Source organism: Benincasa hispida, chromosome 12 (assembly GCF_027475165.1).
Source record: "Benincasa hispida cultivar pf3 chromosome 12, pf3_genome.v1.1, whole genome shotgun sequence".
Taxonomy (NCBI): Eukaryota; Viridiplantae; Streptophyta; class Magnoliopsida; order Cucurbitales; family Cucurbitaceae; genus Benincasa; species Benincasa hispida.
Window position 1 is genome coordinate 41,838,391 of NC_143489.1, and position 15,247 is coordinate 41,853,637.

A 15,247-nucleotide genomic window follows, 5' to 3' on the forward strand; every position below is an offset into this window, starting at 1 on the left:
GATCCGATGGGTTATTACTGGTATGATCACTCCCTATTTGGTAAATATATACAAAATTTATCATTTTTTAAATGTAATAACTAACATGGACCTAATATTATTTTTTATAATTTATAATTATTAAATAATTGTTTAAAATAAATTTTAATTATAGTTGATAAAATTAAAAATTGCATCCACTTTTGAGAGAATTTAAAAAGTATCAAATGAGTGTGTGATTTAGGAGTGATTTTAGTGGATTTAATCAACACAAAAATCAGTTAAGATTTCTTTTTATAATCACTTTTATTTCTCCCCAAATCAATCCCAAATGCAACGGAAATTTTATATATTAAATCTATAGATTAAATTCCAACTTTTGTTAAGGGATTAAATTTTTAATTTAATTTAAATTCTAATAGTAATGTAAAATTAGTGAAAATTGATTTAATTTATTAATGATAATCTAGATATTTTAAATTTGAATTCTAGGGACGAACTTGAAATTAAACTCAAAATGTAAGGCTAAAAGGGTAACATTCTTATCTAACTAAAAAATATATATTTTTCCCTTTAAACTATATACACTAATAAAAAAACGAAATTGGATAATTGGCCTAAACTATAAAGACTAAAACTAAATAAAATGAACAGATGATAACGACAAAAAAAATGACAGAAATGGCAGGTTTTGGAGGACTAACGAAATTACAATTGAACTAAAAATGAAAAATGTAGCCGAATTATTTCCATTGGCTCAACTGAAAATTGAAAGAAAACGAAAGCAAAAAAATCTGCAGAAATGAAATAGAGAATTAAAATCAAAACGCTAAATCTGTTTTCTCTACGAAATCACATAACTGTACCCATCGGACGAAGAGGAGCCGAACCAAAATGTCCATGAACGACATGTCGTTCATCAAAATTACCATTTGCACCCCAAAACATTATTCCTCCGCCGCCGCCGCCGCCGACGCCCTCTCCGCCGTATGTAAAACTCTTGAAAGCAATTTCAGAATTTGTACCTTCATCTTCTCCTCCTTCGCATTCAATCGATTCGATGATCTCCTCATTTCCTTCGTCCTTTTCATTGAAGTAATCCTGATCGTCGATTGGTACGAGATTGAGAATTAATCGGCCATTTTCACGGCGGGATTCCAAGGACTGATGCTTCGTCACTCTCTCCAGTTTCAAAATCAACCTTCTATTTGAGCAATATCTTGTTAAGATCCATGGCGATCGAGATCGATAATGCCCGGCACTATGTACCGCAAGGAAAGGAATCGGGGGTGGAAACTGCCTTTTCGCTACCGAGCGTTGATTTTGCAGAGTAAAATCGTGGCCATTAGTGCGATAATAACGGCAATCGAAATCGAAATGAGTTGATTTCTCGTCGATTTCTTCTGAATCCGAAGTTAGACAAACGCCGCTCTCTGTTCCGATCCAATCGTCCATTAACAAATTACAAGATCTGATGGAACAAAATGAGGAAGAGGAATAATGAGTCAACAGATTTGACCTGATAATGTCGACTCCAATACTGCGAATCATTCGATTTTCCATTGATTTTTCTTCATTTTCTTGATGTTCTTCAGAAGAAATTAGGGATTTTAGTCCAGAAATTGAGAATGGTAGTGCTTCTTCTTCGACGGCTGAAGTTTTGCTCTGCTTTTTTTGCATGGGGAGACGAAAACTGGATGCGCAGAGAAGGAAACCGAAGAATGATGAGACGATTATCTTAACTTTGGTAAAAAAGTTGGTGCGTTCGCCTGAGAAATAATCCATGGCGGATTTTTTTGGATTTGTTTTATTTCAGAAACCGAAGGGGTTTTCTTCTTCTGTCTTCCAAACCCTAGCATGGTGAGAATGAAAAAAATGAGTATTTTAAGAGACTTTTGTTTTTATTATCAAATTATTAATTATTATTTTAATCATTACAATTTACAAAAAATGGGAACGGTTGTCTTTGATTGGGTTAGCTACTTAATTAATTATTCTGCCATAAAGAGAAGGATACGCTAATTAACTTTCCCATTTTTCCTATATATCCCCCATTAAGAAAAAAATATTTTTCTGCTTCTTACATTTTTTTCTAGTTTTTATTTAAATCTTATTTGGTAACCATTTTACTTTTTATTTTTATTTTTAAAAATTAGATTTATAGGCACTATCATACCTCCAAATTTCTTCATTTGTTACGTACTTTTCATTAATAGTTTAAAAAATTAAACCAAATTTTGATAACTAAAAAAATAATTTTCAAAGAGTTATTTTTATTTTTTGAATTTGACAAAGAATCCAACCATTGTACTCAAAAAAATGCAAATGTGAATGAAATAGGTTTAATTTTCAAAAACAAAAATAAAGAATCAAATGATTATCAAACGGGATCTTAATTTTTCGATTTCAAAATGTTACAATTATATCCATGAGATTTAAGTTATGTTTCAATTTGACATTTAAATTTTAACATTTACATTTTTAACATCGATTTTTCTTTTTTTACTAAATACTTATTTTAGTTTTTAGTATTAATGTTTATTGATTAATTTAAATAATTATAGAGTGAAATTTTGAAATGTTTAATAGGGATGAAAAACTAGTGAAGTTAAATTAATTATAATTCTTTTAAAGTAATGTAGTATTTAATAAAAATGTGAGGTTGAAAGCGTAAATTTTGAAACTTAAGAACCAAATTAAAACAAAACTCAAATTTTAATGGTAGAAAATTATAATATTAATTTAAGGATTAAAATGTAACATTGTAAAATCTAAAGACTAAAATTGTATTTCATTATTTTTCAATTTAATTTCAATTTAATTAAGTAGTATTGGAATATTTTTTTTCTTTTCCGCTATACATGGTTGTACACTTGTACAAAAAAAAAGTTGTGTATTATATTCTTTATTTTATGATTTTTAATTAATAAAAAATTTTAACCCCTTTATCCAAATTTCATTTTCCATTTTTCTTCTAGGTTCTCAAAATGTCTTTTTTAATTCTCGTGGATAACCTTTCGCATTCCATTCAAATTTAGAAATGTGGAAGACATTTTGGAACTTCCAATAATAAGTTAATTTAAATCCTATTTTGTTGCCTCAATTTTCAAATAAATTTCATTTTGGCAAAGTTTCCTATTTTGATCTTTTAGACTTTTAGACTTTTTCCATTTTGACCCCATGTCCTTTTAAACCAATATATTGAGGTAGAATAATTATTGGCTATGAGATATCTCAACTAAAATGATACATATGTAACACCCTCATCATATCTCAAATTTTAATCATGTTATTTTAATCCCGTCCTTCTAAAAACAATCATTTTGGTTCTCGTTCTTATTTTGTTTATAAAAGATTATTGGCATAATTTTGAGTATGTTATAGAAATCGAATTATTTGTATACTAATATGATAATATGAATTTGATTAAGAAAATTATTTCAACACACTCATGTTAGAGAAATCGAACAAAATATTGGATTAAGAAAATTATAGGGAAAAATAACATGATGGGAACCAAAATGTGGTTATTTATAATTTCTAAAAAAGAAAAAAAAAAGGTTTAGGGATTATTAAAAATAGACGTTTTGAAAATTTAGAAGTCTAAAATAAAACAAAGTTCAAGAATCAAAATAAAAAATTTGATTATTTAGAAACTAACATAAAATAACATAAAACTAAAATGAACAAGTTAATGTGATCTTATTATATAAAATACCTTAATATTTGCCAAAGTGAGCTTGGTTCAATGTTATTGGCATGACTCCTATCCCACGAAATCGGAGGCGGTGGCAGAACCAGAAATTTTGTATGGGGGCATTACGTAATTAAAAACCCGTAAAGAAATATAAAAAATATATATATTTGTAACTCATAGATTACTAATTTAGTACATATTACAACTGTTCTCTACGAGTTTTTATTTCTTAAAATCGATCCAAATTTCTTGAATGAAAAAATATGATTCTAAGGCTAACAAAGACCTCAGTGTAAGTATGCTCTACGAACTTAAATATTATCATTATATTTGGAAATTTTAGTTATTAGACTAAGATCTATAGTTCGTTCTCCTAAATTGATTACTATATATAAGATCTATTAGAATAAGAGGTGTATTGCCTTTTTGAAGATGATGACTCTATGGTCTATATTGCTATGTTTCTTTTAAAATATCTCTCCATACTGATGTAGAGTTAACTCTGCAAAAGTATTATCAATAAAAGTATTATGATTTATAACATATATTTAAAAGTATGAAAATTATAAAGATTGAGAAAATTTTGAACTTTATTTGTGAATGATGTGATACGTATATCCTAAAGAGGAAAAGAAAAATTATTGTAGTTTAACTCATTAAAATAAATATATATAAAATAATATAAATCTAAAAATTAGGTTAAAAAAAAAAAGTTAACAATATCTTTTGAATAGAATTTTGTTTAGACTAGAGAGTAAAATTTTAGGTTAAAAAAATATCTATAATCAAAAGAAATTATTTCTTTTTTTTTTTCTTCTTTTAGTATTTTTTTAAAATTATCTTAAATTCCTTTTTAGGCAAGACTAAGGCAATAGATAACAAGCCTACCAGAATTCCATTTTAAAATAAATTAAATTTCAAAAGTTACATAAAAAAGATTTAAACCCACGATCATCAACAAGTGCCTTCATTACCACTACACCATCTTTGAGTTTTTGAAAGAAAGACGTGTATATATATATGTATATAACTAAATACTACTTAAATTTTATATAAAAAATGTAAAATACGATAAATTGAGGAGGACACGTGTCCCCTGACCCTTACATGACTCCGTCCGGGATTGGAGGTTCAAATTCCCTATCTAGCATGATGTACTAAAAAAAATATCTTAACATTTATTAAGATAATTTTTGAAGTATTTAAAAAAATGACTTTTTAAACAGTTAAATAATTGTCGGAGAATTTTAAATAAGCAGATTATTTACCCTCTATTTGATATTTAGGTTAGTTTTTTTTTTTTTTTACTTTTTTTTTTCTAAAATTAAGCTTATAAATATATTTTCACTTATGAGTATCTTTTATTTTGTTAACTAGCTATTATATCACAAATGTTTTTAAAATTAAAGTCCAATTTTGAATCTCAAAGTTGATTTATAAAATATCATTTTATAATTCATGGATACTTTGAAATTAGAACAAAATTTAAATTTGCAATATTGTATTTTTCTCTGTTAAATTTTAATTGATTGAATTTGTTCTATAAAATTGTGTTTCTAATGTTTTGCAAATAATTTAGAGTGAATAGGATAAATTATAAAAAATTTAAAATGACTACCTAATTCAGATATTGAGTATATGTGTACTTCATCAAAAATAAATAAATAACATTATCTTACACAACACTATAATCCCACTTTTAAGAAAATGACAAGTTGAATTGATTTTTCTAACAGATTAGTTATCAAACTTAAGTATTTATTATTTTACAACATATGCGTGGAGATTGAACTTTACATCGAAGTTGATAATATATGTCAATTGAACTATGAGAATTATAAAATAAAGCTAAATATGCAAATTTTAAAACATAAATAAAATTTAGTTAATAAATTTTTAATATAATAACTATTAAATGCTATTTAACCATCAAATATTTTGAATAAGACGATGACCGAGAACCTATCAATAAAAATTGAAAATTTAGAAATTTATTGGATACAAAATGAAAAGTTTAAAGATCGTAGACCCTTTTAAAAGTTGGATAAAATTAATACAAGCTTCTCTATATATCCACTCTAACATTAAATTTCAAAACAAAATATTCAAATTAAGATTTAAATGTCCTATATAGGACCTTATCAGGTTAAAATCTAATTATAATTAATTAATCATTTTAGTATTTTATATTAAAATAATTAATTAAATGATTAATTATTTGAATCATATTCAATTACATCATCCTATCATATCTTATAATTTTTAATTTGAATCTTATTCAAATTAAATGGCTAATGTATCTAAATCATATTTAAAATACATTAATTCTCTCATTATATAGTTTCAATTTGAATCTTATTCAAATAAAATGGTTAACATATTTAAATCATATTCAAATACATTAATTCTCCCATATTATATAGTTTTAATTTAAATCCCGTTCAAATGAATAAAGTATTGATATACATAATGCTTATATTTATTGTATCCAATACAATAAATATATGCTTCCTCGATTTACCTAAATTTGAATATTTCACATTATTATTTTATCCATGTTAGTCTGTTATGAGCTAGCAAAAAGAGTCAGAGACCTTATGGATATGCAAATTATAAGTTCTACTAATACAAGATTAATCAATTAATCTTCCTTAGTTAACTATATAAGGGTAAACCACTATGGACTCGTAGTTGCACAGTACTCTTGTGGACTGTAGGACTTGTTGCATCCATGGATATACATTACATGTAAGTCGATCATTCACAAAATCATTCGTAATTACAGTTTGGTCAAAAGATCATTTTACTCTTGTGATTATCCTTATCTCTTTAAGTATCACTAATCCTCTAATGAACAATTTGTTTATGGTCCAACCATAAACCAAGTCTCTCGGGCCGTGACAAGGTAGGGTCTCATTGTTCAAGTCCCGGATTCAGCACTTAAAAGGGAATTACTCATCTACTTTTCCCATATGGAAAAGAGTGAATTCCACCATGTGAAATTATGTTCCTATCTTCCTATTTGGTCAAGTGAAAATTGTAGACATATTGAGTCGGCCACTCAAGCCACTCTCACTAGGGCTGGCAATGGGGCGGGACGGGGTCGGGGATGCATCCCCCATCTCCGAGGGATTTGTAGTCCTCGTCCCCGCTCCATTCCCCATTTTGGGGAGTCGGGCTCAGGATCAGAGAATCTTTGTTCAGAGATTGGGTCCTCACGGAGAAAATTTTCCTGTTTGTATTTTATATTTTTATTTATTTATTTATATAAAATCAATTAAATTTTAGTCTTTATATTGAACTTGTAAATATTTTAGATAACAAATTAATATTATTATTGTTTTATATATTTAAATTACTAATTAAAAATATTTTTTTCATTGTAAATTTAATATAAAGTTAAATGTTAATTATATTACAAAATAAAATCAAGAAAAAGTAAAAAAAATAATAATAATAAATAAATAAAGTAGCTAAGCTACTGATAGATTGATTATGTTATATATATTAAACAATAATAAAAGGTAATATATATATATATATATATCTTTGGTCAAACCGAGGATTCTTCATCCTGATTGGGGCGAGTACCCGTGGAAATTTTTGTCAACCTAACTTTCACCCATACAAATTAAATGACGGGTCTCAACTCACTCGGGATTAAGATCGAATCACATATGATCATCTTATGAAATATTACACAAACTCTTTGTATAGAATATCTCACTCACATGTCTCTACATGAACAATTTGGATCAAACCGTTTTTAACAATTACAAACTGGATCGTATCTATAGTATCACCAAGATCCTTATTCATATACTATAAATCATTTAAGTTATTAGTTAAACATGATCCGGTTGTATGTCAACTACATACTATTCAAGATTAGGTGTAATAACCTTGAATTTTTAGTATAATAGATAATTTAATATTATATATTTAATAATTAAATTAAATAATTATTTTAATAATTAATTAATTATGAGGTTTTAGGCTCAAATCCCAACTATTTGTTCCATTAAAAAGATTAACAGAAATGTTGACCAAGATGAAAATTCCACTCAAAATAAGTTACAAACCTTAAATAGAATACAAAATCTTGCAATAACATTTTCCAAGAATGAAAATCGGAATCAAACTGCCTTCCTTAGTTAAAATATCATTTTAGTCTCAATAGGACTTGTTTATTTTTCTTCTTTTTGTGGAGCAAAGATTAATCAATCCTATAATATCTTAACTAATTGAGTAAATATTTGATTGATTAACGATAAATTAATGCAAAAAATACTATAATTAAAATTTAGTTGGTCATTGGAGTATCAGCGGTGAAGACGGGTAGGAAATGGAAAAGATAATATTAGAATGAGTTGTAATTAGAAAAGATTTAATATGGGTCTAAGGAGTTCAAACACCCTCAACTTTATACTTTTTATATATATGTATATATATAACTAACATAGTGTCAAACTACTAGTTAGTCATCTTTACTAAATTATATAAAACCCTCATCATTCTGAAAATTATGGCATTTATTGAGGGAGGGAGAAAAATAGGAAAAAAAGAAAAGTTAGTTTTGGAGAGTTAGGGTTAAGTGGCAAGTGTTCTCTTCTATTTCCAAATTTTCTGTTTGGGTTTCTCTGCAGATATTTTTGGTTGTGTTTGACAGCTCTTTTTGTTGTCTTTTTCCTCTTTCCATAGTTCACACTTCACTCATCTCTCATTTTCAACCTCATCATCGCTTCTTGCAATTATATATATATATATTTGAATCTCTAAATAAATAATTAATAATATATGTCTTAATCAATCAAATACGATACAGATTATAACTTTATTGTTATTTATTGCATCTCAAATCTTCTTACTTTTAAATTAAATTTAATTCAACTAATTAATACATATATTCTCAATTGAAAGATAGGAAACTCAAAATAATTATAATGATAATAAAAGGAAGAAGAAGAATACGTTCCAAATGAGTATAGCTCAATTAGCATAGTACTTATACAATGTCTTCAATGGCCTCCACGATCAATATTAATTAAAGAGGAAATGACATTGCATGAGTTTGAATACATGCCTCCCGAACGAATTTGCTCTGATTCCATATTAAACCTACTAATTAACTAAAAACTTAAGTTGATATAATTATATGGTATAACTTTCAGTTAAATTTGAAGTATATTTCCAGCGTTAATATCTTACTCCCTTTGAGTTCAAGAGTCCAACCAAAACTTTCTGGTTGGAGCATCAATAATTTCCTTAGTTTGGTTTTAGGGTATTTCTTTAGATTTTGTAGAATTATTTATTTCATAAAAAAAAATTCAAATTAATGGTGGAATAAAATAGATATAAAATTTTTAAAAATAGAGAAGAGTGAGACATTGATGTATGGGAAATAAAAGACCAATGATAAGGAAGGACTGACAGTTTTGGGATAGATAGATAGCATAGCTGTACCACAATAATAATAATAGATAATAATAATATTTGATGAATTAATTCATCCTTTCAATTAGGGGTGTTTATGGATGGGTTGAGTTAAAAGACTTTTTTATCCAATTTAATTGTTCGGATTATAAATTTTTTCAACTCAATTAACCCTTATTAAAAAATGAACCCAACCTAACCTAACCATGAAATATTTGGATTGGGTTGGTTCGGGTTAATCAGTTTATTTATTTAAAATTTTGTTCTAAAAAAGCAAAATATAAATATGTAAAAATCTAATTTAATTATTTTCATATATTGACAACTCAATTTCATTTTATATAATGAAATTTTTCTTTCTAAACGGTAAAGAAACTATTTTTAAGAGTTGTTGAAGAATAAATTATTCAAAAAATCCTTGAAATTAAATAAAATTAAAATCATTATAAGTAATAAAATAATATATTTTAAAGTTAATAATAAATTCGGGTTGGTTTGGTTTATATTAAGTGATCTCATGAACCAACTCAATCCATAAAATTTTCATTTATATAAACTCAACCCAACCCAAATCGCACGAATTGGATTAGATTGATCGATCATAGTATTTTTTGAACATCCCTACTTCCAACCAAAAACAAACCACAGATTAGAGATTTTGCAAAAATGGGGCCTTGGAAATTGAAATCTATACTTTTCCTATTTTTCTGCCATTGCCTTCTCTCAATTTTAAAAGTCCTCATTTTTTTTCTTTTAATTATATATAAAATTCAGTATATCAATTAAAATTTTGAATTAATATTTTTTCCTGTTGAAGTTCTCTAAATTAATTTTGTTAAGCATCTCATTTTACTTTTTTTGTTTTTTAAATTGTTATTTAAAAAATATTATGGGTGATTTATAATTGTGTGTATCACTTAAATTTTTAAATTTTTATATATAAACCAGTATAGAGTATACTATTTTATTAAAATTATCTTTGAAAATCATCTAAATAGACTTTAAGAGACATCAAATAGTCCTTTAAAGATATAAATTTATTTATTTCGAAATAATAACTTCATGAACTATACACTAATATTTTTAAATAATTTCATGTCCGATAGATTTAAATTTATTAAAATTATAAGTCAAACATTCTTAAGAGTACTGATTTTTAATTATCAAATAGGAAAATTTTCATAGATAAGAAGAAATGTTAAACCATATATAGAAATAGCAACAAAAATATTGATAGATATTAAGAGGCTTTTATCATAGTTTCTATCATTGATAGACTTTTATCAACTTCTATCAAATAAAATTAAAATATTACTATTTTATGTGAATAGTTTTCTATATTTTTCAAATTTCGAAAATTCTGAAATACCTCAAGTAAGTTTTTGTTATGTTGGAATCTCATTTCATGTTTGTTCCCATATTTTTAATTAAACGTGATTTTTACATAATTAAAAATTGATTTTAAAATGGTTAAAAAGCAAGTTTCAAATTTTTGAATATGAGCTAAAGTGATTTATTGACGATGAGATTAATGACGCCATAAATGAAATGTATTGAATATTACTAAAAATGTTAGCATGAATGTGGGTTGGAATATCAAATATTATATAATATAAAGTCTAATGAAGTTGGATAAGAACATTATTAAATAAGTATTTGTTGAAGCAACAGAAAGCGTGGATGTTGGAAGAATTTATGTTTTTGATTATTTTGGAGATTGGTATTAAATATTATATATTGGAAAAGAAAGTCAAACGTAACGTATCCTGGAATATGGCATCAATATTTGCAAATAATAAGGCAAAGCTACTTCTCGACAAGAATGCAAATTTGTCTAATCAACTATATCCTATTTTTCATTTAAAAAATTAATCATTATTACCCACGATTTTGAGGTTGCATCACTTCGACTAATAATTATATCAATTATAATAAAATTTATAATAAATTTATAACTTAATTAGTGTATAATTTTGATGCATGTATTAGGATTGAAAAATATTGTAATCAAATAGATAATAACAACTTTAATTAAAAAATGAGGGAATTTTTTCTTTTCATCATTTATTTTTTTTCTTATTATTAATGACTCACATAATATTTTTTTTTTAACCTACAATCTTAGTTCACTGACCATTTGTTAAAATTATTTTCTTTATAAAATTTTGGGATGGTTTGTTTTGTGGAAATTCAAGACTCCTATAGAATGCAGATCTGGATTATTCAAATAGATAATAACAACTTTAATTAAAATATGAGTGAATTTTTTCTTTTCATCCTTTATTTTTTTCCTTATTATTAATGACTCACATAATATTTTTTTTTAACCTACAATCTTAGTTCACTGACCATTTGTTAAAATTATTGTCTTTATAAAATTTTGGGATGGTTTGTTTCGTGGAAATTCAAGACTCCTATAGAATGCAGATCTGGATTATTACATTTGTTTTATAGTAAGGTAAGATATTTGAGTATCTGGAGATTCTTGGACATCTTAAAATACTCTTATGAAGGATATCTCAAGAGTTTTGGATACCCTCTGGCTGAAATATAAGTTTTCTGAATTCTCGCGTTGAGGATATTTTCTTTTCACTTTTTTAACCTTTTTTTTTTTCGTTTTCATATATATATATATATATATATATATAAATATCACTCCTCTTTATTTTCATTTTATAATTAAATTAAATATTGTCAACTATATATTTCACTAATTTTCATTTTTATTTTTTTAGAAATATATTCAAATTCAAATTTAAATTCTTACTTATCTTATAAAAAATATTAAATTAATATGTATTATTTTATTGAGAAAAATAATAAATAAATAATAAAACCATATTAATTTAAAAATAAATCCAAATAATAAAAATAGATTTGTTATATAAGTTGAAATCAAATTAAATTAATTATAAATTAATGAATAGTTGTAAGGCCATTCTTGGAACATTATATAAATTTAAGAAATTTCCGAACAAAATCCTACAAAATAAATACAATGATCTAAATATTCTCAAATATTTTAAAACATATTCTTACAAAACAAACATGGTATTTAAGGATGTTGGATATCCGTAATTTTAGATATTTAAATATTAGGGTTTTCATTAACACATAGGCTTAGGTCATATTTAATAATCATATGGTTTTTAGTTTTTGATTTTTTTAAATTAATAGTTATAGAAACTCCTATTCTAAAAAAAAGTTATAGAAACTACTTCCTCTCTTATAAGTTTAATTATTTTATTATCCACATTCTAACTATGTTTTTAAAAAATCAAGTCAAGTTTCGAAAACTAAAATGAGTGAGTTTTCGAAAACTTGTTTTTATTTGGAATATGAGTAAGATTTTTTTTTTTTTTTTTTTTACAAAGGTGAAAAATGTAATAGGATATTTGAGAGTGCCAAATATAAATTTGAATAACAAAGAAGAACTAAAAATGAAATGGTTATGAAATGTAATTTTTTCATAAATATTTATAAAGAAATAAATTTTAGAAAGCTAAAAGCAAGCTATGCAAGATTCTTTTGATGTGTTGTTGGTAGAGATCGGTGCAATTGCAACTGGATAGCGAGAGGTTACTGCAATGGTGCATGCGTCGTTGGTGGTGGTGAAGTCAGCTAGTGTAACAGTCAATTTCGTCATATTTGACGTTCTCAAGATACGATGGCAGACGGGTTAACTCATTGGACGACGGTTGAGTTACATTCTCACACTATTAGAGGAATAATTTTCCTGGTTCGTTGTATCAATTCGTTGGGACAGATTTAATCACAACAATTATGTAAATATTGATTGATTGGCTTTTCTTAAAAAAAAAAAAAGAAAAAAAAGAAAAGAAAGAAAGAAAGAAAAAGAAATAATTAAATACAACGAAGGCTCTTTAATTTTTCAGTTAAGATTCAAACCTTTTAATTTTTTTCTTATAAAACTTAAACCCCTAATTTCTTTAGTCCGAGTACATTTAATTACTTTAACTGACCTCAATTTATCCAAAAAGTAGAAAATAGAGAGGGAAAGTGATCCAATGCAGTGAAATATATAAATATTGGGCTAAATTAAAATAAATATCTTTGAATTTTCTGTTTTATTTTAAAAAATCTCTATATTTTTTTTCAAAAGTGTCAATATTATCCCTCAACTATCACTTTTGCGAACATTTTAAAACTACTATTAAAATTCTTTAGCATCTTAAACTGAAATTGAAACTTCTAACATAATCTAAAATGATGGGGTGATTCAAATTTTTGTTTATGTCATCTATCACACAATTTCATATCTCAATCTCGATCTAAATTCTCTCCAAAGATAAAATAGTAACATTTATGAAAGTTCGATGTAATATTGTAACTTTTTAAAGTAAGTGGGTATATATATATATTATAAGCTAACCTAAATATTTTATTTGAGAAAGAAAGCGAGAAAGTCTAAAACACCCCAACTAAAAGTTACAAACAGAACACATTTCCTTATCCTCGAACGGTCCTCAGGCTCCCTGCCGGCACTGCCACTCCCAACATTAACGTTGCATCTCTGCCCCTCACATTCCCCATTTCCACATTCCGCTCCTCCACAGCCACAAGCTGCAGCGTCAGCCGCCCATCGGATCTGTGTGCACGGAAGAACTCACAGTGTCTAACTTTCTCCTCCGTCAGTATCAGCCGCCCGTCGGCAGTGTATTTCCGTTTCATCACCCATGGCATATGGGAATAACCCAAATTCTCAGTGCGAACCAACAATGGAATTGGTGGAGGATACTCTTTCTCATCTACTTTCCTCCCTATTATTCCCCACATTTTGTTGGGGAAGCTCTTCGCCGGCGACATGTCGGCCCCCTTTTGGTGATCTTTCAAATCCACACAACTTTCCATCTCTATGTTATCATCGACGTCGGTATCTCTAGAAACAGGAGAGGGAATCTTCTTGCTCTGCATATTGAATTCTTCAAATGGGGGATTCCAAGAGATGGAAGGAATGAGGATGGGTTTTGAAGAAATGGAGGAATAATGGAGTTATATATTTATAACGAGAAGGCTCTCTAGTTTATATTTAAAAAGTCGATCACTTTGATAAATATATATACAATACATATATTTAAATGCGAGAGTCCAAAAGAAGAGGGAGAAAGTGAAATAAATTGAAAAAATGGATGGAGGAATAGTAAATGCAATGAATAGGAATTTGTTGGTAGCCTCTCGACATTTGTAAAGAGAGTTAAAAGCTGTTTTTTCAACATTTGGGAGCGTACATGGGCTACAAAATTGCCCCCACGTATTTGCTTCAATGTCACACACACAATCAAACTCATTAGGGATGATTTTATCGGTCGGCCTCTTAATTTTTGATATGTTGGTTTTTGTTATTAGTTTCTGACACTTATTTAGAGATCGATGGTGCTGACCGTTGTGATCAGTCGATTTTGTCTCTTATGAATTAAAAAATGATAATATATGGGACGCATCTATTTTTGTTCATCTTTTTTCATTATTGACATTATCACATGATAAATTATAGTTAAACAATTTAGTGGGATACAGGTGTTACTCGGATGTACCTTAGTATTTTTTTTTTTTTAACCGTGGAGAAGAGAAAATAAAACAAGGAAAAGAGAGAAGAAAGAAGAGCAGTGGAGAGAAAAAAGAAAGACGAAAGAGAGAATAGATCGAGTAAAAGGAAAAGGACAAAATGAGAAAGAGAAAGAGCACAAAACGATGTCCGCGGCGGCAGGAGATGGGAGAGAAGAGAGAGGAAGGAGTGGTGAGAAAAAAGGAGAAAAAGAAGTAAATGGAGAGAGAAATATGATAATTTGGTTTTGGAAATGAGAAACGTTGTGCTGAAGAGGGGAGAGGAAAAACATAATAATGGTTGATTCTAAAACATTAGTGGTTTTCTCAAAACTATGGGGCCTCGTGGTGTTCTCAAAGGGCAACAACCTAATTCGATGCTTCTTTTTAAACATAGTAAAAATAAAATTAAAAAAATTGTCATATGACACATTTTTATTGGCTATAACTTTCACGACATAAAAAATGATTGTAACCAAGTTTTTTTTTCCATACTCCAACTCTCATTAATGAGATTTAGTGGACTAAATAGTGAGTTGTTTAGTTTTCATTAATGGATTTTCGCGAAGGAGT

The 15,247-nt window shown here is 27.1% G+C and overlaps 2 protein-coding genes across 2 annotated transcripts; both read right to left on the bottom strand.

The window, feature by feature from the left end:
- Positions 1–678: 678 nt before the first annotated feature.
- On the bottom strand, positions 679–1,820 carry LOC150032002 (uncharacterized). Its single transcript, XM_090308740.1, has one exon. It carries the CDS (start codon positions 1,762–1,764, stop codon positions 832–834), a length of 933 nt encoding a protein of 310 aa, XP_090164866.1. The 5' UTR covers positions 1,765–1,820; the 3' UTR covers positions 679–831.
- An 11,525-nt stretch (positions 1,821–13,345) lies between these two features.
- On the bottom strand, positions 13,346–14,337 carry LOC120068390 (uncharacterized). The gene has a single exon (XM_039020141.2). The coding sequence runs from the start codon at positions 14,042–14,044 to the stop codon at positions 13,580–13,582; it is 465 nt and encodes a 154-aa protein (XP_038876069.1). The 5' UTR covers positions 14,045–14,337; the 3' UTR covers positions 13,346–13,579.
- Positions 14,338–15,247: the final 910 nt, after the last annotated feature.

What these genes read in the sequence shown, in the direction of transcription:
- LOC150032002 (XM_090308740.1), bottom strand. Translation starts at nt 1,764, where the DNA reads ATGGATTATTTCTCAGGCGAACGCACCAACTTTTTTACCAAAGTTAAG.
- LOC120068390 (XM_039020141.2), bottom strand. Translation starts at nt 14,044, where the DNA reads ATGCAGAGCAAGAAGATTCCCTCTCCTGTTTCTAGAGATACCGACGTC.